This window comes from Hippocampus comes, unplaced genomic scaffold (genome assembly GCF_001891065.2).
Source record: "Hippocampus comes isolate QL1 unplaced genomic scaffold, H_comes_QL1_v1.1 scaffold180, whole genome shotgun sequence".
Taxonomy (NCBI): domain Eukaryota; kingdom Metazoa; phylum Chordata; class Actinopteri; order Syngnathiformes; family Syngnathidae; genus Hippocampus; species Hippocampus comes.
This window is the reverse complement of record NW_017805076.1, coordinates 1,256,288-1,278,997: the sequence shown is the minus strand read 5'-3', so window position 1 is coordinate 1,278,997 and position 22,710 is coordinate 1,256,288. Positions and strand designations below refer to the sequence as shown.

At 40.3% G+C, this 22,710-nt stretch overlaps 2 protein-coding genes and 1 long non-coding RNA gene across 3 annotated transcripts in view; 2 read left to right on the top strand and 1 right to left on the bottom strand.

Annotated features, from left to right (window-relative positions):
• Window positions 1-3,542, top strand: part of sntb2 (syntrophin, beta 2) — a 47,634-nt gene extending 44,092 nt beyond the window's left edge. The window contains exons 6-7 of the mRNA XM_019865285.1: window positions 475-665; window positions 3,049-3,542. Of these exons, the coding sequence (XP_019720844.1) occupies window positions 475-665; window positions 3,049-3,141 (284 nt within the window). The 3' untranslated portion in view covers window positions 3,142-3,542. The remainder of the gene's footprint in view (window positions 1-474; window positions 666-3,048) is intronic.
• Window positions 3,543-4,181: 639 nt separating this feature from the next.
• Window positions 4,182-5,077, bottom strand: LOC109513076 (uncharacterized). Its single transcript, XR_002167655.1, has 2 exons — window positions 4,733-5,077; window positions 4,182-4,361 (listed from the first exon to the last, which is right to left on the bottom strand). It is a non-coding gene; the product is annotated as an uncharacterized LOC109513076 (long non-coding RNA).
• Window positions 5,078-13,955: 8,878 nt separating this feature from the next.
• Window positions 13,956-22,164, top strand: tmem231 (transmembrane protein 231). The gene is made up of 7 exons (XM_019865305.1): window positions 13,956-14,386; window positions 14,484-14,650; window positions 14,740-14,868; window positions 15,407-15,550; window positions 20,243-20,324; window positions 20,842-20,947; window positions 21,524-22,164. Exons 1-7 carry the CDS (start codon window positions 14,248-14,250, stop codon window positions 21,684-21,686), a joined length of 930 nt encoding a protein of 309 aa, XP_019720864.1. The 5' UTR covers window positions 13,956-14,247; the 3' UTR covers window positions 21,687-22,164.
• Window positions 22,165-22,710: the final 546 nt, after the last annotated feature.

Sequence of the window (22,710 nt, the reverse complement as noted above, 5' to 3'; positions counted from 1 at the left end):
ACCGGACCATCTACGGCTGAGGCTCGCTTAGCTTGAGTGGAGTCGCCACAACAGTAATACCCTCGCCTCGCATTCTCGTGGCCTCGCCATATCTTGGAGATTTCGAAATTTCGGCCCGAACGGAAGCCACAAAGGGTACACGTGTGCACACAAAAGGAAGATTAATCATTGAATGTCGATATTTGAATAGCGTTTTGTGTAAACTAATTCATGCTTGATCGGCCAAGTGCGTGCGCACGCGCGCACACACGCGCACACACGCGCACACACACACACACACACACACACACACACACACACACACACACACACACACACGTTTATTTATTTATTTATTTTTTCCGGAATTTTCAGAAAAGTCCACTTTCATCTCTGCAAGATATATGGAAGAAAAACTGCAAGTTACATACATCTCGCTCACCTTTCCACTCACTAAAATCCACTAATTGTCACTATTGCATGCTTCCCCCGCAGGATGCACATTGAACAGACAAGATGTCCGGCTGACACTGCACTATGAGAAAGGCTTCACTGTGATGAAGGAGCCAGCCGAACCAGCCAGTGGCGCTGTGCTGTTCCGATACCCTTATGAAAAACTGAAAATGTCTGCTGATGATGGAATACGCCACCTTTACCTTGATTTTGGGGGTCCTGAGGGAGAAATGGTAAATTTTGACCTGTGATGCCAGTTACCAACATGTCTTTTTCAGAGGAATGAGTAATCTTAACATGTTATTATTTCCAAACCTATAATCAAATTAAAATTATTTATCCTAGTCGCTGTGGGGAGTACGAGTTGCCCAAGAAAAGTCAAGGCACTTAAATTTCTTGAAACCGAATGCTTTATTCCAGGTCAGCGTTGAAAATTAGAAACTGTTGTTGATTGTCTTATCCATCCAACCATTTTCCAATCCGCGTTCTCCTCACAAGGGTCACGGGGGGTGCTGGAGCCTATCCTAGCTGTCTTCTGGCAGTAGGCGGGGGACACCCTGAACCGAGTGCAGGCCAGTCGCAGGGCACACAGAGATGAACAACCACTCGCGCTCACACTCACACCTAGGGCCAATTTGGAGTGTTCAATCAGCCTGCCATACATGTTTTTTGGAATGTGGGAGGAAACTGGAGTACCCTGAGAAAACCCACGCAGGCCCGGGGAGAACATGCAAACCCACACGTGGAGGCCGGAGCTGGAATTGAACCCGGTACCTCTGCACTGTGAGGTCAACGCGCTAACCACTGGATCACCGGGCCGCCCGATTTTCTTATCTGATAATGCAAGTAATACAAAAAATATGTATAATAATTCAATAAGCAATGAGCAAAAAGGCATACTTGCAAGTTGCAACTCACTCAGTAAATCATTATTAACACAATGGAAATGTCCGGGAGGCCATTATTTATTCATTTATTTATTTCATTGGGACAGTGCACATTAATCAACACAAGAATAAACAGTGTAAATGCGCTGGACTTTTCAGATGTAGTCCCATTGCAGGTTTCTTAACAAAAACATAACATAAACAGTTAACATTAAATAACAAAATAATATAACGCAACACATATAAAACACGGACAGTCTTGCAATCTTATGCACTTTTCCTGCATACGCTTTGTTGTTTGAAGTAGTTCTAGATGAAGAGGAGACAATCAAAGTGTCGTTTCTCCAGTGGATCAGAGACATCATGCTCAAAATGTGCACACAAAAACTATAAATTATGAACACCGTGAACAGCTTAACATACAAAAAAATATATAGCCTTTTTCTCCCTTGTGTTCGGCCCCTTGCGTCTCCTCAAACTACCCCTTGTTGGTGGGTTACCCCAATTGGGACATGTTCCCCTTGAGGAAGACCAGCTTGTCCAAGCAGGCAGTGGCCAGGGCACTCCTCTTTGGCAAAAGAATCATCGGTTGTTGAAAAAAACCCTCTCCACAGCAGCAGAGCAAACAAGTGGAGTGCTGTATTTAATAAATAAGTCCACCCGTGGCTCCCTGTGCTCCACTGGCGTGTTCCCAATGCAGAATGCGCAGTTCGATGATGTGTGGCACATTTGAAGCGTTTCAAAGCAATTTTTGTCCTGAGCCCATTTCGCTCGAGTAGCTTGAAATGGCCACCTCCGTCAGCGTCAAAAACGAACGTATTTCGTCACACTCATGCGCATGAATAAACCGAATAAGGTAACACACACACACACACACACACACACACACACACACACACACACACACACTCGGTGTCGGACGGGACCGAGAGGCATGCAGCAGGGCCAGCTTTCTTATCTGGCCCACTTCCGTCCTTGCTTTGTCTGTCCTTTTTAAAAAACGTCTCATTATCTATCCTCCGTCATCGAAATGGGTGTCCGTGATGAAAAGGGACTTGAGCCATAAGATGAAGCTTTCAATTTACCTCCCTCAACTAAGGTCAGGAGCTGTGGGTCATGACTGAAAGAATGGATACAACAGCAGAAATGAATTTCCCCCATTGGGTCTGTGGGCTCTTCCATAGAAATAGGAGGGGACTCAATAGTCAAGCCGCTGCTCCTCCACAGCGAGTGAGCCAGTTGAGAGGTGGCTTTGGTTCAAATGCCTCCTGGACACCTCCTTGGTGAGGTGTTCCGAGCACATCCCATGAGGAGAAGGCCTCTGGGCTGACCAAGGACACGCTGGAAAGACTGTTTCCCGGCTAGCCTTGGGAACGCCTTGGGATGCCCCTGGAACAACTGCCCCCATGACCCGACCCCGGATGAGTGCAAGAAAATGGATGGATGGCAGACAATACAAATTAAAATGTTTTTCTCCATTAGCATTTTGTGAGTTTCCATCGTGTCTCAACAGTGCCGCAGTCGTTAAGGAATCGCGGCAGTCATGTGTGCACAAATTTCTGGCTCCCGTCATAGTATTAGTCAGAACACGGCTTTTACATAAGGAGACAACAGGAAGTTGGTTGTAGCAAACTAGTTTATTTTGACTCAACCTGTTTTAAAATGTGATTAATCCACAATCAACTGCTAGTAACCTTTCTCCCATTTTCTGTCCTTTTCTTCGATTAAGGTATTTGACCTCCACTCTGGTCCAAAGCCAGTTGTGTTTGTCCTCCATGCTTTCCTTTCAGCCAAGCTCACTCGTATGGGTCTGCTCACATAAAGTCACATCAACGTGAGAGAACTTTTCACCAAAGAGCCCGACACACCTTGGACAAATTTCCCTGGATGGTGATATCCTTCCAAATCTTCACAGCTTCACAGAACCTTTGGACCTGACATCGCAGGCATAAATCCCATCATCACTCTCTCCTCTTATAAAAATGTGCCTTCACTTCAATTTTCTTCTTTCTTTCCCACAACAGCTTTATTGCTAGATCGAGTCTTAAAGTGGTATTTTTTTTTTTTAATCATTCCAGTGTTTGTTTAGTGATTATTTGAGCCCATGGGTCTCCAAGTCCGGTCCTCGGAAGCCCTGTTTTTGGTGTTTCCCGAGCTCTGACAGACATGATTCAAATGAGGGAACAAAGCTTGCTGAATCTGGTGGCTTGGGAAACAAAAAAACAGGCTGGATAGGCGCTCCCTGAGACCAGACTTCGAGACCCCTGATTTGGACAGTCTGGGCTATAGTCTCCCATGATCATGAGAGCAAAAAGGCACACGATTGCACACTTTTTAGACTACGCAGATTCTCCCATTGACTAATGTCTGCCCTTCATGCAACCCTCCAGCCAAATATTGTCCGCACTCTGGTTGGAGCACTCTAAAATGTGGGCATTTCCTCTAAAATCTGACTTTGTGTGTATTCACTACTCAACTTAAGCACTTTTTGCACTTTTACACACTTCAGAGTCTGTAGAACATACTTGTACACAATTGTGAACAGAGTTCATCCAAACCGCAAAAACTCGAGCAGCAATCTTTCCATGATCATTTTTGTTGACAGTCAGCCAAGTGGCCTGTGGCAGAGCTACACTCGGTCGGACGTCATCTCATGGAGTAGTCTCCTCTCTTCTCAATAGTCGCAACACAGAAACAAATGGAAACAGCACGAATCACATTTCGTGCGTTTTCATTAAATTTGCTTACAGTTTTTTGAAAGGTTTGATGGAATTTTTTTCTCATTTTCTATTGTTTCTTTCTATTTCATATTGCAGTCTCATGCAGTAATGCCAACGTTTGGCATATATCTACTGTATGATGATGTGAAGGCTCAGCTCTCCAAACAGACCACCCCACCCTCCACCCCCAACCAGTGCTCATGACTGAAATCATGTTGAGCAGGGATCCTCAGCCACTGGGTGTTGCTGCTCAGACAGACCATAGAAATATTTTGAGTTGATCAACTTGCATAGGATCAAATTACTAAATATATGAGGGTCACTGGCGGCTCGGTAGTCGAGCGGTTAGCATGTCGACTTCACAGTGCAGAGGTACCGGGTTCAATTCCAGCTCCGGCCTTCCTGTGTGGAGTTTGCATGTTCTCCCCGTGCTTGTATGGGTTTTCTCCGGGTCCTCCGGTTTCCTCCCACATTCCAAAAACATGCTTGGCAGGCTGATTGAACACTCTAAATCGTCCCTAGGTGTGAGTGTGAGCATGGATGGTTGTTCGTTTCTTTGTGCCCTGTGATTGGCTGGCAACCGGTTCAGGGTGTCCCCCGCCTATTGCCCGAAGACAGCTGGGATAGGCTCCAGCACCCCCCGCAACCCTCGTGAGGATAAAGCGGTTCGGAAAATGAATGAATGAGGGTCACTCAAAAAATAAGGTGAATTTTTCAATATCAGCACTTCTAATACAGATAGAAGCTTACTTTTTTAGAATAATATTCAACATTATTGTCTCCCAGCACTGTGCAAAAGCTTCCATATTCCCTCCGCGTAAAAATCTTTGGACTGATATCTCAGCCAGTCACTCACAACACTTTTGATTTCATTGTCTATATATCGAAAGATGTCTAAATATATCTAAGTGAAACCGGTCTGTGTCTCAAAAAAGGTTGGAGACCGCTGATCTGGAGTACGGCAGGAACATTGCCGCAACATTGTCTCCCAGCACTGTGCACAAGCTTCCATATTCCTTCCGCGTAAAAATCTTTGGACAATTTTGCTGCTGTAGACTGTAAATTTCCCCAGTGTGGGAAAAATAAAGGATATCTTAAACATGCATTGATTCATAAGCATAACATGAATTAAATTACTTCAGTAAATAGTTTTATTAGAATGATCATATACAGAATTAAAAAAAAACAAACAAAAAAAAAAACATCCTCTCCTTCCAAGCAGAGTGTCATTGGAACGGTCCACACGTCCTGACTGGCTGAATACGCGTTCACTAAAAGATCTTTTCACATTGGAAATGTCCTTTTGTGTGTCACAGATTTCAATGACATTCTCAAATCGGAGGAAAATTACACATTCAGGGTTTCCACGCAGCCTCAGCTGTCATTGAATCACACCGCTTTGGCGGTGCCGCATTCGTCCCCAGTTTTCCCACGTGAGTGTGTTGTCTGAAATGTGGGCAGGAGAATCTGTGTTGATGGAAAGTGCGTAAGTTCAGGTGCCTAATAACAGACTTGCACGCAAACAGGAGAGAATGACCCAACATGAGGTGAATAGTTTTCTGACCTCATCTGAAGCATTTTAGACAATCAATGAACAGTGGAGGCCTGATGAGTAACCACTAAATAATGTATTCATAATTGGCTCGCATTTCAGAGCAGCCTTCCAGTGTGTCCTTTTCATTTGTTTGATGAAAGTTTTTTTGTTTTGATCAGAAAGTGACTAGACTGTTAGAATCAGTATGCAGTTACGCCTGTAGAGACTTACCGTATGCAATCAAAGCAAAGATATGTGTTGGTGTGTGTTTGTCTTCCTCATGCTTCTGGCTTCTTGCACATGTCCATGCTGTCTTGTAGTTTAGTCACTTTTTTATTTCACGAACAATATGTGTAAGGTGGTGGGGCGGTTGCTTGATAACGCTTTAAAACTCGCACCAACAGTATTACTTTTATTGTGGCATTCAAATGATGTTTTTATTAGTTTGGTTCTTATTACGACTTTCTTGCGTCGAATTTGACGTGAGCTTATTATGATGTTTGTTTGTATGACCATGTATTACCTCCTTTACTTGCATCCATCCATTTTCTGTATGGCTTCACACCAAGACGGTGTCAGGTGAGCTGGAGCCGATCCTAGCTGACCTTGGGCAAGAAGCAGGGTACTCTGAACTGATCGCCAGCCAAACGCAAAGACACAAACCATTCACACTCATGTTCATACTTGAAATTTCGAGTCCTCCTCCTTTCATTCATTGTTACTCAATATTTCATTCCCTCATGGATAGAATTGGGTAAATTGGGTACCCCACTGTTAACGAAAGGAAAAACCCACAGTGTCACAGAAATAACTGGAATCTAACAAGACAAATGTAATATATAAAAAATTCATGAAAATTAACCAGCGAAAATCAGATATTGATTTTGAATTGTGGTTCGACAGAATTATTGTACTAAAAAAGCTCAAGAAACACGCCTGCACAAAAATGATGGTGCAGCGTGACAAGACACTGATCAGAGAGTGACGAGACACGGATCAGAGAGTCAACAGCATGATGAGACACACGGGAAGGTGATGGGCCGGGCTCCGAAGATGCGCAGCCAATCAGCTCACGAAATAAATCCACTTGTGCTGTTGTTGGTCGACGTCGCGCCAGGAACCAGTCATGCGTACAGTCATGTACAAAACCTCTGAGTCATTTGGCATTTTTTTCTGAATACAGAAAAAAAATGCGATGTAGTGAAGCCGCGATAAATGAAGCGCGATGTAGCAAGGGATACCTGTATCTTGAACTTAACATTCTGTTGCCCAAGCTTTTGAAGCCGCAATCAAATGATTTTTGTAATTTCCAAATGAGATTTCTACCCCCAGTAGAAGGTATTTTGGCCCACACTTCATGAGCAAACATCTGTCGAAGGAGTTGAAACATGCCATCTGGAGAAAGGACTCTTCAAACCTGAGACAACTGGAGCAGTTTGCTCATCAAGAGTGATCCACAACACCTGCTGAGAGGTGCACAAGTCTTAGCAGAAAGTTACAAAAATTGTTGGATTGCAGTGATTGCATCAAAAGGTTTTGGAACAAAACATTAAGTTTAAGGCACCATCGTTTTTGTCCAGACCTGTCTCTTTAGGTTTTTTGTTTCAAAGAATTTGGTTGAACCACAAATCAAAAGCACTGTCTGATGATCACTGGTTAATTTAATTTTCTTTTTTTTTAAGTCTTATTACTTTCATCAGCTTCAAGTTACTTTTAACACAGGTGGACCAACCTTTTTTTCCCATGTCTATACTTATTAATACTTTTGTCTAACTTTTATTTCATAAGCTATTTCCTCAGGTTTTTATACAGAAACAATACTGTAGATCAGAGGCACTCGTTTGGTTTCATTATTTGAGTTATTCATGGCAAACAATTCTCTGTTGCTAATAATTCCATCTTCCATCTTTCTTAATGGCCTTGTCCCTCCAATTCTGGATCCAGAGCTTGATGGATTCGTTTTCAATGGCAGATGTCATAGAGGCATCATCACCTAACTCGGGTCAGCAACCCAAAATGTTGAAAAAGCCATTTTGAACCAAAAAGAAACCCCAAATATATCTGGAGCTGCAAAAAATTTCAAGCCTTATAATGAAGGCAGCACACGCTGTATGTATCTATATGAGCTATATTAGTCTACCATCAAAATGACTACGTTGGCTACAAATACACAATGAGCCTTCACGATTCAATGTTTTTTTCCCTGCAGTCATCCAGTAGAGCAGGGGCCCGACCTTTTTTATCCCAAAATCTACTTTTTGATCAACCAGCCATTGTGAGCAACAACCACAACGGCCCCTAAAATGAATGAAACAGAAAAATAAAGTCGACATGAGTTTGTGAAAATCACTCCCTGCCTTCGTCGAGACATGATTGGGATGCACTTTTGCAGCATGTTAACTATCGTAGCTCATGTGTCCCGTTTTCAAATGCTTCTCTCGGCACTCCATATTCCCATTCTTTGCCAGTACCCTCAGGGAATTGTACATGAAACGGCGTTTTTTTGGGGGGAGAGAATACGGGGGGGTTAACAACAGCCACCTGACTGGCATCCCACCCCGCTAATAGAAACGTGTGTCTCAGGCTATGACGCAAATCTTGGTTGACAGAAAGGTTTCAATTTAACATATATTTGACACATTTTTACAGCATTGGAGACCATTAAGAATGTTTGTGTCATGTTTGTCCTCCTACAGAAACCATATTAAAAAAAATAATATATATATATATATATATATATATATATTTCCCTCCCCCATCTTTTACCATTTTCAAACATTTTTGGAAAAGCTCCAGGGAGCCACTAGAGCGGCGCTAAAGAGCCGCATGCGGCTCGAGCCGCGGGTTGCCGACCCCCGACCTCTGATGTTCTGAGTGTTCATTGGGATTGAGAATAGTGATGTGGTTGTCACTGATTGAAAAGTTGCTGAGCAGCCAACCTTTAACATCTCTCAAAACATGATTGGCCAAATATAAATGTGGATGTTTTCAAAGCATGTGGTGCACCTCCTGAGGGGCGCCAGATGACTTGAGGGGGAACCAGGAGATCTTGGCTGAGCTAAAAAACAGAAATGTTCTCGAAAGAAGGTCACACTTCTGCTGTACATCCTGATTTTGATGATTTTCGAAAGAATATTTGAAAGACAGCAAATATTCAAGTGTCATATATTGAAACTCCCCTCAATAGAACTCATCTCACCTAAAAATTGGTGCTACTTTTCTATGCAGTGCCGTAATGTGTCTTCATTGTATTGAGCAGTATGCCACCACTGAGATTTTTTGTAGTCAGGTCAAAAATGTTATGTACAGACGTATGAACAATTTGTGTGTTGATAACAGTGGTTTTTTTTTTTTTTTTGTCCCATGATCCAAAGTGAGCTCACTTTTGACAAACTGATAATTTTGTCCCAGGTTTAAATAGTTTTTTAAAATTTTAACTTCCAAACATACTCATAGCAAATGAATTGAATTATTCTTTGAATCACTCTGCATTTTTAAATGCATGAGGAAGATGCCAGATGTCAGCAGCTAATATTTTGTTTCCCTATGACCTTTTTTTCCCCAGTTGATGCAATTTACATTTCCTGATTACACTAACATAGTGTAAAAATTAAAATTAATTTAATATATATTTTGTAGATATAACTTAAAATGTCGAATGTTCGCATATTTTGAAAGTCATAAAACGATTCTGACGCAGACCAATGCATAACTACCAACAACTAATCTGTTTATACAATCACCCGTTGAAAAAACTGTATTCTTATGAAGTAACCCAAAGTTTCTATTGTTTTTGCTCATCCCAATACCCCACCCGTCCGCAATTTGAGGATTATTTCAGATCTCTTTCTGAATTATCTTGATTTGTTTCAATATAGACACTGTAGTATGTACTCACAATGCAACGCAGAAAAAAAAAATGTGTACAACTGTTCTGTTTCTAAACGCTGTTGCCCGGGTGACTCTGCTCCCATACTGTTCTTTAGAATCTGTGCCTGTCAAATTGTACGAGGACTTTGCCATTGCCTACCCTGACAGAATGCTACTCCTCAGCAACTGAAGCAAAAAATGTTTAAACGTCTGTTTTTATGATTCTTTTTCTGAGTTTCTGTACTGTAATTTGTTGTATGGTTTTCGTCATTCTTCATCAAGCAGTGCTATCCTTTGCGTATCTAGGTTATCTATTGTTTTTCTGTACAGATTATATTTGTGTACATTATGAACAATATTAAAAACAGTTTATCCTCTATTTGAAAATGACTGACTATACCACAGGTGTCAAACCCAAGGCCTGGGGGCCAGATCTGGCCCACCACATCATTTTATGTGGCCCGCGAAAGCAGCTCAAACATGTCAACTTCCATGGTCCTTTCTAAAATGTCAACCAAAATTTTAAATTCTCCTATATAATGAGTAAGAGATATATTCTAAGAATTTTCTTGTTACCAAACCCCTCATGATAGTAACTTAAACAATAGTTGAATCAACAGTTATTCTTGACTTCTTTATATGGTTTCAGTCATAAAAGCCCTCCAAGTAAAACGCTAACTAAAATGTGGCCTGCGCCATAAATGAGTTTGACACCCCTGGAATCCACTTTACGAAACAATGCTTCAGAGGTGAAGGTAAATGTCTCTGCCAGGTTGTGCTCAAGACAATCAAGATAGAATGTCACAAGAGGATTAATTGCATCTGAGCAAACGGTCAAATGCAATGTATTTTAGACTTTATAAGAAGAAACAGTATGCAATGTAATCACAAATAATAGTAATAAAAAAATCTGAAATTAGTTTGTCTGGGTTTGTTTTTTTCCTTTTCTTTGCGTGACGTTGATAGTATGCGCGTTCAAATACTGAATAGGAGCTCTGTTACATTTACGGCAGTGGCATATGAAGCCCATTTGTTTGCTGGTGCAAGCTTGTGGCGTTATTTTGGTGTAATAGTCAAAGTGAGCAGCCAAGAAAGTTCACAAATCAATTTTGGCTTCTGCCGCATTTTTTGCGAAGCAGCATTCCTAAGCATCTTGTGGAACAATGCATTTCCTCTCACTGCTACGACCAACTTGAGGTTGTTCTTTGCTAAATAAGCAGTGTCAAAAAGGGATTTATATTTGTGTTTATTGCAGGAATTAGAGTAGGCGCATTTGAGTGAGAGTCAGCAAAACGAAAAAATATTTTGGGAATATATAGTCACTGTGGCAACACCATCCATCAATCCATTTTAAACACCGCTTATCCTCAAGAGGGTTGCAGCGCGTGCTGAAGCCTATCTCAGTTAATTTCGGGTGAAAGGCGGACTACACCCTGAACTGGTTGGCAGTTAGTCGCAGAGGACATATTGAAACAAACAACCATTCACACCTGCATCCACACCGTCACTGAGTGGGAACCAATACCACGTTGTCCGCACACGAGTCAGGCTAGTGTGCGATCAGTGACACTGGCAACACATATATTATATAATTTCACAGGTCGCTATCTTACTCTCTGTCCTCGTACCAACTTTAAGTATTTTATTATTTTATCTCTTCTCATGGGGGCAAAATGTAAAATTCTTATCAATCAGCCTGAGCAGTTTAGCAAGTTTGATTGGTAGGTCGCTAAATATTACCCGAGCAACTGTTCATGTGTTAGCAATTTTCATTTGCGAATGTACATGACGATAGGGTTTGATGTACATCCATCCAATGCAGTTCAGTGAGAGTTTGGTCAATTTTCTAAAAATCTAAATTTGAAGGTTATGTGTTCGGTTAATGTGTATCTAAATTTGCATTTGATCTCTTAGCATTTACTTATCTGCATCGATCTTATTGACGTATACGTTTACATGTTCATTTGATACTTTGTATTACAAATCTTATCATATTTAATAGTATTATGTAGGGGCAATACTACAGTGCTCAGTTTTTTTTAGTTCAAAGTTTGCTTTTATTTGTCTTCATGCTTGTGGTCTCAGAGATTCTATTAAAAGAAAGTCAACATTTCTATTTTGCAAAAATGAAAAAGCACTATGTGTTCCCCTGCAAGAAACACATTCAAATGACAGATGAAAAATTCTGGTTGAATTAGTGGGGAGATGAAACTTGTGTTTAGTCACGGTACAAACAGATCGGCAGGTGTGGCAATACTTTTGAAGAGCTTTCCTGGGAAAATTCTATCCATCCATAAGGACCCATTATTCGATCATTTGTGTCTTTGAAGCAAATGAAGACGTTTTAATTCTTTTTAATTCTTGGAAACATTTTTGGGCACAACAAACCTTATTTTTGGTGACGATTATAATATAGTTCTAGACCGACTTTTTGGACCGAAGATCGACTTTTCGTTCAACCAACCTCCCCGGATCGCCCCTTACCGCGCACGCGCACTCACACACACACACACACACACACACACACACACACGCACGCACGCACCACGCACGCACGCGCGGCATGATGAGAAGCCAGACACGGAACCAAGCGATGCACTTTTGCACCCTGTTGACTATGGTAGCTCACACGTACCGTTTTAAAGTGCTTCCCTTAGCCCTCTAGATTCCTCTTCTTTGCCCGTGCCCTCGGTGAATTGTACACGAAGCAAACTCTGAACGAGAATAATGACGATCAAAGATATAGCGCAACAGCTCTGATCACAAGCTGCAATTGAGCGTTAACAACTTCCGGTGACGTCGTCACGCGCCACCGTAGTTTAAAGATTTATATGCTTTATTTTTAAAATCTTTCTTTGGGAAAATGAGACTGATTGGATGATTAGGGTGCAGTGTGCATTAACACAAAAATATATTACGAACATGTACAAAGACACAAATGTTATGTTTTTTTTTTTTTCTCCTCTACACCTTTCGGATCTAATTGGGACGAGTCCTAGACATGGGCGTCATTAGGCCTATTTTAGGGAGGCTTCAGCCTCCCTAAAAATGTCTTTAGCCCCCCTAAATAATTTCATTGCATTATTTAAAAAAAAGTATTATTTATTTTTCCTGTACTTTTGCTAATATATTGCATCAAATTCAATGTAATGTGGCCATTTTAAATTATATTTCGATAACCTGCCATTATTGTAATATTAATCTCCCAGGATTCCTGAACGCAACAGGTGTTGCGTTAGCATTTGACGTGTCTGTCACCATCGCCACATCAAATGCTAACGCAACAACAGACAGTTCATTGCCGAAAGTCAGGTTGAGTCGACAGCATGGATATTCGACAGTTTTTTAGAAAGGTAAATTAAGTATTCAATGCATCCATGCTGGTAAAACTAGTGACTATAGTCCGCTAAAATATCTCCAGTAACAGCAGAAACTGCACTGTAACAAGTGTTCACTTTTGGATAAATTAAGGTGGTGCTTAATAAAAATTAAGCAACATTTTATAATTAAATACATAAATAATCATTACACCAACTCTTTGAGGCAACACCTATTGAGATTTTGGCCTATATAAAATAAATAAATAAATATAAAATCAATTTATTTATTTGATAGGAATCAGGCTAAAGACGCACAGAGAGTGAGCCGGGGGGAGCTCTGCTGGACAGGTGAGTCTATCAGATCTCAAGGCTAATTTTACTTGCAAGGCTGTTCCCAAAATGCAATCGGAGCTTACAGTAAGTATTAAGCAGCAAACTTGTGTTTTTCCAAAGTGATGAAGCTTTTGCATCTCATTGTAGTAACTTAAATTGCATATCACGGCAGACATCTCAAAATACATAGTCTTCTGGGGGCTAAGCATATATTAATACATTTTGGTAGAGAGGAATATAGGCCTACTGTCATATAGGTTATGTTATCGGGCATCCTTCTAATTCCCTTGAACAACCAAGATTGAACTTTTGAACTCTTCATAATTTCTATTATCTAGTCCAGTTAAAGTCCAGGGGAGGAAGCCCCATCATAGTAAAGAGTATACGAATGTGATGTGTGTAGTTCTTCATAGCCTCTTCATTTTGCTCTCAAAGTGCACGGAATTGATGGATTTTTAACAGAATGTAGAAAAAATTCTCCCGGGGGGGCATGCCCCCGGACCCCCCTAAAGGGGCTGTGTTCCCCTTGGGGCTAAGCCCCCCTTGTTCTTGAAACCTAGTGACGCCCCTGGTCCTAGATCTACCGGTAGATCAGGATCGACGTAATGGGCACCCCTGTTCTAGATGAATGTTGTTTTGTGATGATCTCTTGAGGCTTGTCTGTTACTATTTCTGTCATATAATATTAACAATGTATTATGCCAATATGTTTTGTACATATTAAATGTAATTTTTAAAAAATTCCACCGTTTCCTTAGTCCTGAAACTGCAGATGGCTTTGAGCCTGCCAAGTCCCTTTGCACACTCCTGTACAGTAGATGGCAGTATGCACCAAAGTGATGTCATCAGCCAGTAAAATAAAAGAAAGATCACCGCAGCAACATAATACATTAGAGTTAACTTTAAAGATGGCGCGACGCACACGATGAACATTGCTTCATAATATACTTTACTTGCAGAGGTCGAACGAGTGTTTAAGCGTTTTGGGATGACGTCAGTATCATTTGTTCTCCGGTAGTATGCACTTGATTAGCTACTTTGCAAATTTGAATCAACATTATTGAACAGACATTATCAAATGAAATTAGCTTGTTGCAGGTACACAACAGAGTCATTTCCAACAGACGTGAACGAACGCTAAAATTGGTAGGATGGCTTTTTATGAAGTTTACTCTCATCCCGTTTTGATTCGGTACAAAGCAAGTGTTTGCACGAGCGCGACTGTATTTCTCGTCGTTGTCGTGTGCCTCACTTACATCTCACCGCTGCTGGTGGCTTTCAGGAGCCAAGGTATTGTAAAGTTACGTCAATTAAATTGAACTGTTGCAGTGTTGGCGTCAAACTGACTCCTAGTGGGTTTAAACGAGTAGGTTTTATCGTACTCTAGGTTTCTGGATTCAAAGGAACACGTATGAAGAACAAGCAGTAGTTCGATTCCAGTATGAGACGCTGCTGGTGGTTGCAACCGGAGCAAATGGTGATCATGTGGCGTGGAGCACCTTTCCCCATCTGAACAACATGCTTGGAGAAAAACTGAGAATCCCCGCTGTCTCTGTAGGATATTGGTCTCAAAAACCTCTGCAAATATTCAATAGTTAGAATTGTTTTCAATTGTAATAATTTTTCACTAATACAATCCTCAGGTGAGGGAAGAGGACCAAAACCAGGATGGGAAGTTGGACCGTCTGATTTTTCAAATGCAGTTACCACTGAAGGATGAGGAAAATGTGTACAGTGTCCAGCTGCTACTGATATTCAGCTACCAGCTCTTTGTATGTCTTATGTTACAACCAAACAGGAAAATAATTGAACATGTACTAAAATAATTTAGCAGCATGTAGAGTACACAATTTGTGCCATAACTATAACAGGTGAACTCACCTTGAGTTCAGAAAGTATTGGGATTGAGTTTTATGTATTTTTTTTCTTAATTACACATGCACAACAACCATAGGACTGATAATTATCTGTCTGATATTGGGAAAATGACGTTACATTCATCGCTCCGATATCAGCATAAATAGACACATAAACAAATAACATGGAAAACGCACACTCCCTACCTTGTTAAATTAGTCGCAAGCGGGCTTGAATTTTTTATTTCTTTTAAGATGCCACAACAGATATATTTGTAGTATAAATAATTGGTTTGGATAAGTACAAAGTTATTGGTACAGGTAGAAACAAAAGGTTAACATGTAGCCTTTAATCATTAAATCCCCACAAGAGTTTTATTATAGCTGCAATGTAACTTGATGCTGGCCCTTTATGTGCATGACAAACAGTTCATACTCGGTGTGTGTTGGTTAGACAAAGTCAACAGTGGTGATGCAGAGCCTAGCCTACATGCAGCATTCCTCTCCGGTCCCTGGCGCCAAGCTTTTCATCAGTGGAGACCTGAGGCTGCAGCAGAGAACGCCCTTGCCACACCGTGGTCTGTTCAACATTTACAATGTGAGCATAATGACTGACACTGTCACAATGGTACATTTTCATTTCATTTATTTATTTTTTTATTTCTTTCTTTATTATTATTATTTATTTATTTTTAATAAGGTGCTCAGGGACGGTCACCACAACGGAATTCTGTCATTTTGGGGAAAAACAAACAAACAAAACAAAAGAACAGGCGTTAACATAGTGGCCAATTTCTGGTTGCCTCAGAGCGGATGGGCCTTCTTTCTCTGGCATGCAGGCAAAGTTATGGTGCTATGAAAAAATATTTGCCCCCTTCCTGATTACTGTGTTCTTTGCATATTCATCACACACAAGGATTTCAGTTCATCAAATCAATCTTAATATCACAAAGAGACGACCTAAATTTGTTCTTTCGCATTTAATTGCCATGATACTGGGGCAGACGAAGTGCATTTTTTTTAAATGAAGACCATCAAATTAAAAACTAGTTTGATAAAATAGCAGGCAAAATAAAATAAAAATGATGAACTACTTGTTGAGTTTAGAGTCAAGTTTTTGGTAGGTTTTGGGCAATTACACCAAAAGTTGGACGCATATGTATCTTGATAAATTGTTCGACTGGAGCTGTTTCATTAAGAATTTATAGGGGGTACAACTAAGCCATTTTTTAAAATCACACAGTGATCTCCTATATTTACAATGATCTCATATATTTATTATTTTGCTCGGTGTAATGCATGTGCAGAGTTTGTTTTCATAAATGTTAAGGCCATCAAAATCAGCCTCAGTTATCTTGGCAAGCAGTGCATCGCCATGTCAATAGCAGTTGGCAAAATAAAAATATTTGCATATGTGAGAGAGAACATGAACTAAAGAGGACAAAAACAAACAATGAGGACGCAGTTAAAAATTAAATGACCATCATTTTTATTCTTTATTCTTCGTTTTACATTATGCACAACTCTCATTTATTGTGCAATGATCGAACTTTAACATGTATTTGTTACATATTTTGATGCATTTTATGCTTTCGGAAACATGTCTGAATTTTGGGGGTGCTTGGAACGAATTGGGGGCATTTGCATGGAAAATGCGTCTCGATACAAAATTTTCTCGTTAAGAAATTTCTTCCAGAACCAATTAATTTCGTAAGTAGAGGGATCACTTAAGAAATTTACTTACTTACTTACTTACTTACTTACTTACCTACCTACCTACCTACCTACCATGAAAAGTAGTGTTATTTTCTTGGCAAACAGCATGTTGCTGTGACAATGGATGGATGTTTAGACCAGGGGTTGGCTCTGGAGCCGCGTGCGACTCTTTAGCGCTGCCCTAATGGCTCCCTGGAGCTTTTTCAAAAATGTTTAAAATTGAAAAAGATGGGAGAGGGAAATATATTTTTTGTTTTAATATGGTTTCTGTAAAAGGAAATTCATGACTCACATTCTAAACGTTTTCCAATGCTGTAAAAATGTATAAAATGAATATTAAATTTCAACATTTTTTTTTCAATGAGGAATTGCATCATAGCCTGCGAGACACACACACACACACACACACACACACACACACACACACACACACACGTTTCTATTTGCATGGCGGGATGTCAGTCAGATGGCTGTTGTAGAAAAAAAAAACAGCGTTTCATCTCCAATTCACCCAGTGTACTGGCAAAGAATGGGAATCTGAAGGGCCAAGAGAAGCATTTTTAAACAGTACACGTGAGCTGTGATAGTTAACACGCTGCAAAAGTGCGTCCCATGCCTCGTTCATCTTAGTGGCCGTTATGGCTGTTGCTCATGATGGCATGTGTGTGTAAGTGCATGCGTATGCGCACGTGCGTTAACGGGTCGATTGCGGGAGGTTGGTTGATCGAAAAGTAGATCTTCTGTCAAAAAAGGTTGGGCACCCGTGCTCTGCAGATGCACTGCAGGGAAAAAAAAACATTTACGTAATTCACGACCATTCGGCGCACCGTATTGTTGGGTGCAGTCTCAGTAACGGGTGCTATTTCTGTATTTTTGACATACACAAAACGCACTGTATTATTGGGCGCAGCCAGGCATGGTAAAACATTCGCCAGCTTAAACATACGGCATGCATGCACGCACGCTAAAAACACGTTAGATTGAAGCATTCGGAAGCATGCATTAACGCTAAAACATACCAGGTATGTTAGCTTAAAGCATACGGTAGCAGCTAAGACATACGGACACACGCTAAAAACACGTTTTTAAAAAGGCAACGGAAGCAAAACTGAGTTCGGTTGTACTTTATTTAGCCATTTTACAATGTACTCACGCGACTGGTACCTGCTAGGGTCGTGTGTTTAGCGTCCTCTTACGCGCCCACCCTTCACTCATTGGCGGACTTCCGCATGCCTGTCGTCACTCACGTCCGCCTTTTCTCTGTATAAACAGCGTGTCGTCCAGAAGTGCTCTCAGTCAGGCTTTGGAACTCGGCGCATACATAACACGCACCGCATTATAAGGCGTCCTGTCCATTTTGGAGAAAATGTAAGACTTTTAATGCCGCCTTATAGTCGTGAAAATACGGTAATCATGAAGGAGTACTCTGCAAATAATACCTTCGAAAGTTTTATTTGCAGAATACTCCGGGCACCCTTGGTTTACAGACAAAGGCTGTGGATCACGAGTGCAAAGAAACAAAGGATTCACAACATATTTATATCATCAGAAGGGCGGTATCGAAACTTATGGTGCGGCATCAGGACTTTCGTTTCTCCTGAACAGATTCTTAGCTGACATCAACTGGCGCATTCCGATGCCTAACTGATGAGGTGGTGTGCTTCAAGGACACATCTGGCTACAAAACAGAATTTCACTGCAGACATGAGAAAGTTAGACAAGCATGACTAAATATGGGCAGAATACACACTTCAGTAGCCAACTTTCATTTTGATAGTAGGCTATCGAGTAGGCGATACATATGGCATGTGTTGCCTTCATTATAACGCTTATATCAGACTTTTAATTTTTTGTGGCTATAGACACATTTGGTTTTTGTTTTTTTTGCTCCGAAATGGCTCTTTCAACATTTTGGGTTACCGACCCCTGGTTCAGACCCTTAAAAGTACTGTTGTTTTCGTATTGCATCATCATGAAGTTCTCAACAGTCTTCCGAGCAAATATGAAGTAGTTGTGGTTGTCCCATGAGGAGGAAAAAAAAAAACATATTTCCTATAGCCAGGAAGAGGCGGTGCCGATACAATGAAAAATAAGTTTGTAGAATTCTTCAGGCATGGGCTTTCATCAAATAAGTGAAATTTGGAGAAGATGGGATCATCGAGGTCAAGTTACAGCCGCATTTGTCACAGTGAATCATCAGATTTTGCTGCACCATAATGGTCACTTCTTCACCGAAAAGTGACAATATTCAGCATCAAGCATGATCTTCTTGAGGGTTTTCTTACAAAATTACAGGTGGATTCATACAACGGGCTCCATGCAGTCTATTAAGAGGTTTTAAAAAAAAAAAAGGTAGACATTTCCAGTTGTCACTAGATGGCGCATTATTATCATATGGATGCCTTCAGGGTGTGACTATTTATATGCAAATGAAGTTGGGATTTCTTTGGAGCATGTACAGGGACTTATTGAGCATTTACTCCTTTGTGACAAGAGAAATGTTAAACGCAAACTTTTTTTTAATATCATTTGAATTAATCCTCTCGGACCAGGGTGCAAAAGTATGACCCCTGTAAATGTGCAAAAATGGACCAAAATTGGACATTCACAAATAGCTCACTTCCTGTACATTTCAGACCATGGCTGCAATGGCCTTTTTTGTATGTCTCGAGATGCTACACGTGTTTGCCAATTTTCATAGGCCTAGGTCAAATGTACCGAGACTGGTTTTTATTTTTCCACTGTAGGTGGCGCTAGAGACCCATTTTGTTTTCACCTTTTTGTAATGACTTTTTAATACAGTATCAAAATTTTCACCAGGTCCGATGAGTGCGCAAAATTTGGAGAGTTTTCGTGCATGTTTAGGTCCCCAAAAATGGGATTAGCTTTTGTCAGGAAAAAATCAAATTAAAAAATGATAATAAGTAGAGCTGCGAGCAGCTACAGTATAAAGGGCCCGTGCAGCCCTGGCAACATTGGGGTGCTGGCACGTTGAGATACTGGCACTTTGGAATTGAATTTTTTTGAAAATGTAAATCAGATGAAAAGCTGCTTAGATAAAACAGGACCTCTGGAAAATGCCAAAAATGAGACAACATTTGAAAAGAAATTACACTACCAATTCCATTGAAGTTAAATATAAAGAAAAACAGAATACATTGATTTTCAAATCATACTCAACCTACATTGAATTGAATACACTACAAAGACAAGATATTTAATGTTCAAACTTCAAATAATCATTAACTTTCCAAACATGTTCCAAACAAGCGGGGGCAGGTGACAAAAAGACAGAAATTTGAGGAATGCACATGAAACATCTGTTTGGAACGTTCCACAGATGTACAGGCTAACATGGCAACATTGCAACCTTTGCAATTTGGAAAATGGCATTCTCCTACATCGCGATATCAATTTGAATTTGGTTGACAGCACCAATGTTTGGGAGTCACGCGGATTCATAATATTGTGGACTCATTTAGTTGACATTGTTCACTCCAGTTTGTGAATCTAAGGAATAATTAGATAAATTCCACTCTGATTTTGTTTTCCATGTGTCATCTTTTCATTCAAGGTTTCTGTGATTGACGGCTCCAGTCCTTTTGCAAGTGCTTATGATCTCGACAACATAGTGAGGCGCTACCAGGAACGCAACTGTAAGCTCAAATTTTTGCTCGACATTTATTGCTGTCTCATGCAAAATATGAATCTTGGATTTAGACGTTTTCCAAATGCTGACAAAAATAATTGGATGAACCGATTCCGCTAACTGATTATTTGGCCTATTGATAAAAATATATATATAATTAACAAAATAAGTTGATTTTTTTTTGTTTTGGTCCCTTAGTGCTTCCAATAAAGGTGATTTACAGGCAGAACATTGGACAGTATTGCGATTAGTATTTAATTTTACAGCACAGAGGAAAATCAGCTACTTTTTTTTTTTTTTTGAGCGGGGAGTTCAGTATCTTTGTGTTGCATTGTAATGTGTAAAAAATAAATAAATCACCAATATAAATCATCTGATTTAAGAACTAATATCTGCTGATTGAATCAGGCCCAAATACAAACATGGCTTTTAAATGGATATGTAGACTTTTTGTATCCACTGCATTGTATGAAAATTTAGATGTTTCTTTTTTTTTTTCCCTTAACTCTACTTTTGTATTTCAGTGACCACTGTACTTTCCTGTCCCATACCGGTGTGGACTACTGGACGGGCTGCTCGTTCTCCTTTCCAGCTAATTGCAGAAATTCACTACCCTGTGGAGGTCATTAGATATCCTTTCATAAATATACTTGATCAAAGTTTTGAATTGATTTTTTTATGCAGGCCGTTAAAATGAAATGTGGTTAGTTAAAATATTGAGAGGGAGAGCTGATTTTCCCCCTTTATGGTTTCTGATCATTTTTGCACACTTATCTAACTTAGATTTTTCAGATTATTGCACCAAACTCATTAACACTTGGTTCCCTCACGTCCCAGTATTTATTGGTAGCAGGACAATGACCTGAAGCACCATTACACTTCTAAATGGTTCAAAAACAAACAAACACAAAGAATTTGGAGTGCAAATACCTTATCCGGGCAGTTTAATGATTGAAAATGTTCCAATAGGACGGTGTTAAAACAATTCTGCGAGGAGGAGTTGATGAAAATGACTCCACAACAATGAGAAAGAATCGTCACAAACGTGACGTATTTGAAAAAGAAAAGGAATCAGGAAGGGTGAAAATATTGTTTTGCCTTCTTTTTTTCCACTATGCATGTAAAATTTATTAATCATAAATGTTTGGCTTATTATTATTATGAACTTCCGCAAAATCATTTCTTCTTTGACTTGTTTGCCATCACCTATTATCCTGGCTTCTGGGAAACCATCAAGTTTGCCTGGATCCAATATGTCAGCATTCTCCTGATCTTTCTCTGGGTCTTTGAACGCATCCAGACATTTGTTTTCCAAAACCAAGTTTTAACCACTGTACCGATAACTACTGGAAAACCTCACCAGCAGTGATGATGTATGACAGTAGTAATTTCTCATATGGAGCAAGCACTGTTCTTTCTTTACATTACGGGCTGAATAAGGACTGATGTCTGCAACATTTTCATTTTCTTTTCCATTTCTTTGGAAAGCTTTCTGTCCCCAGAAATGTGTAGGCAATTCTCTAGAGGCAAAATAAACCACAACATAAAATAAAAACAGCTCTATTCTGCCCCCCACTCCACACACACACACACACACACACACACACACACACACACACAAACAACCAACCCATTGTGGTGGCATCAATTTTGTAATTTAATGGCATTTTGGAGAGGATTGATGATTCTTTCAAATAAAGACTGATAGAGTATAGACAAACTCGGTTATCATGTTTAAAAGTTTCATTTTGCTGTATGCTTGATTGACCTCAAACGCTTGTGTTTAGAGCACACAGGAAAAAGGGCCAACTTGAGCTGAATGAAACTGATGCCTGATAGTACAAACAGGAATGTTCAACTTCGGGTGGGCAGCACGATAAGATGTCCTTGAGTTTGTTCCAGTGTCTCAATTCATGCGAAATATACCCATTGAATTAACAATGTATTCATTGTTTGTACCGAGAGATGTTTTGGCCTCTGAGGGGCGTATCAGTGGGCTTGGCTGAGAGGCATGACATGTAAATGAAGGAGGGATTGTTTTTCTGATACATCATTTGTAATTTGCATACACAATCAATAAAAAGCCGGCAGAGGCTACAGAGGTCAGGTGTCAGTTGATTAGTGCACACGGAGTGGCTTCGTAGGAAACTGCGCCTCCTGCCGGCAGAAAAGACAATCTCTTCCTGAGCCTGTTTGTTCAACTGTCCGAGTGAACATCTCAGACAAAGACTCAACATTATTGTCAAACACTTCACAAAGCATCCGTAACTGAAGCAAAATGCAGTACTTTCGAGGAGGTGTTCCACCTCAGACTTTGTTCCAATCAGTCAGTGCAGAATTTGTACAGCGATAACCAATTCGGTCATGGTAATCTAGCCCCCTCTCCAAGCCAG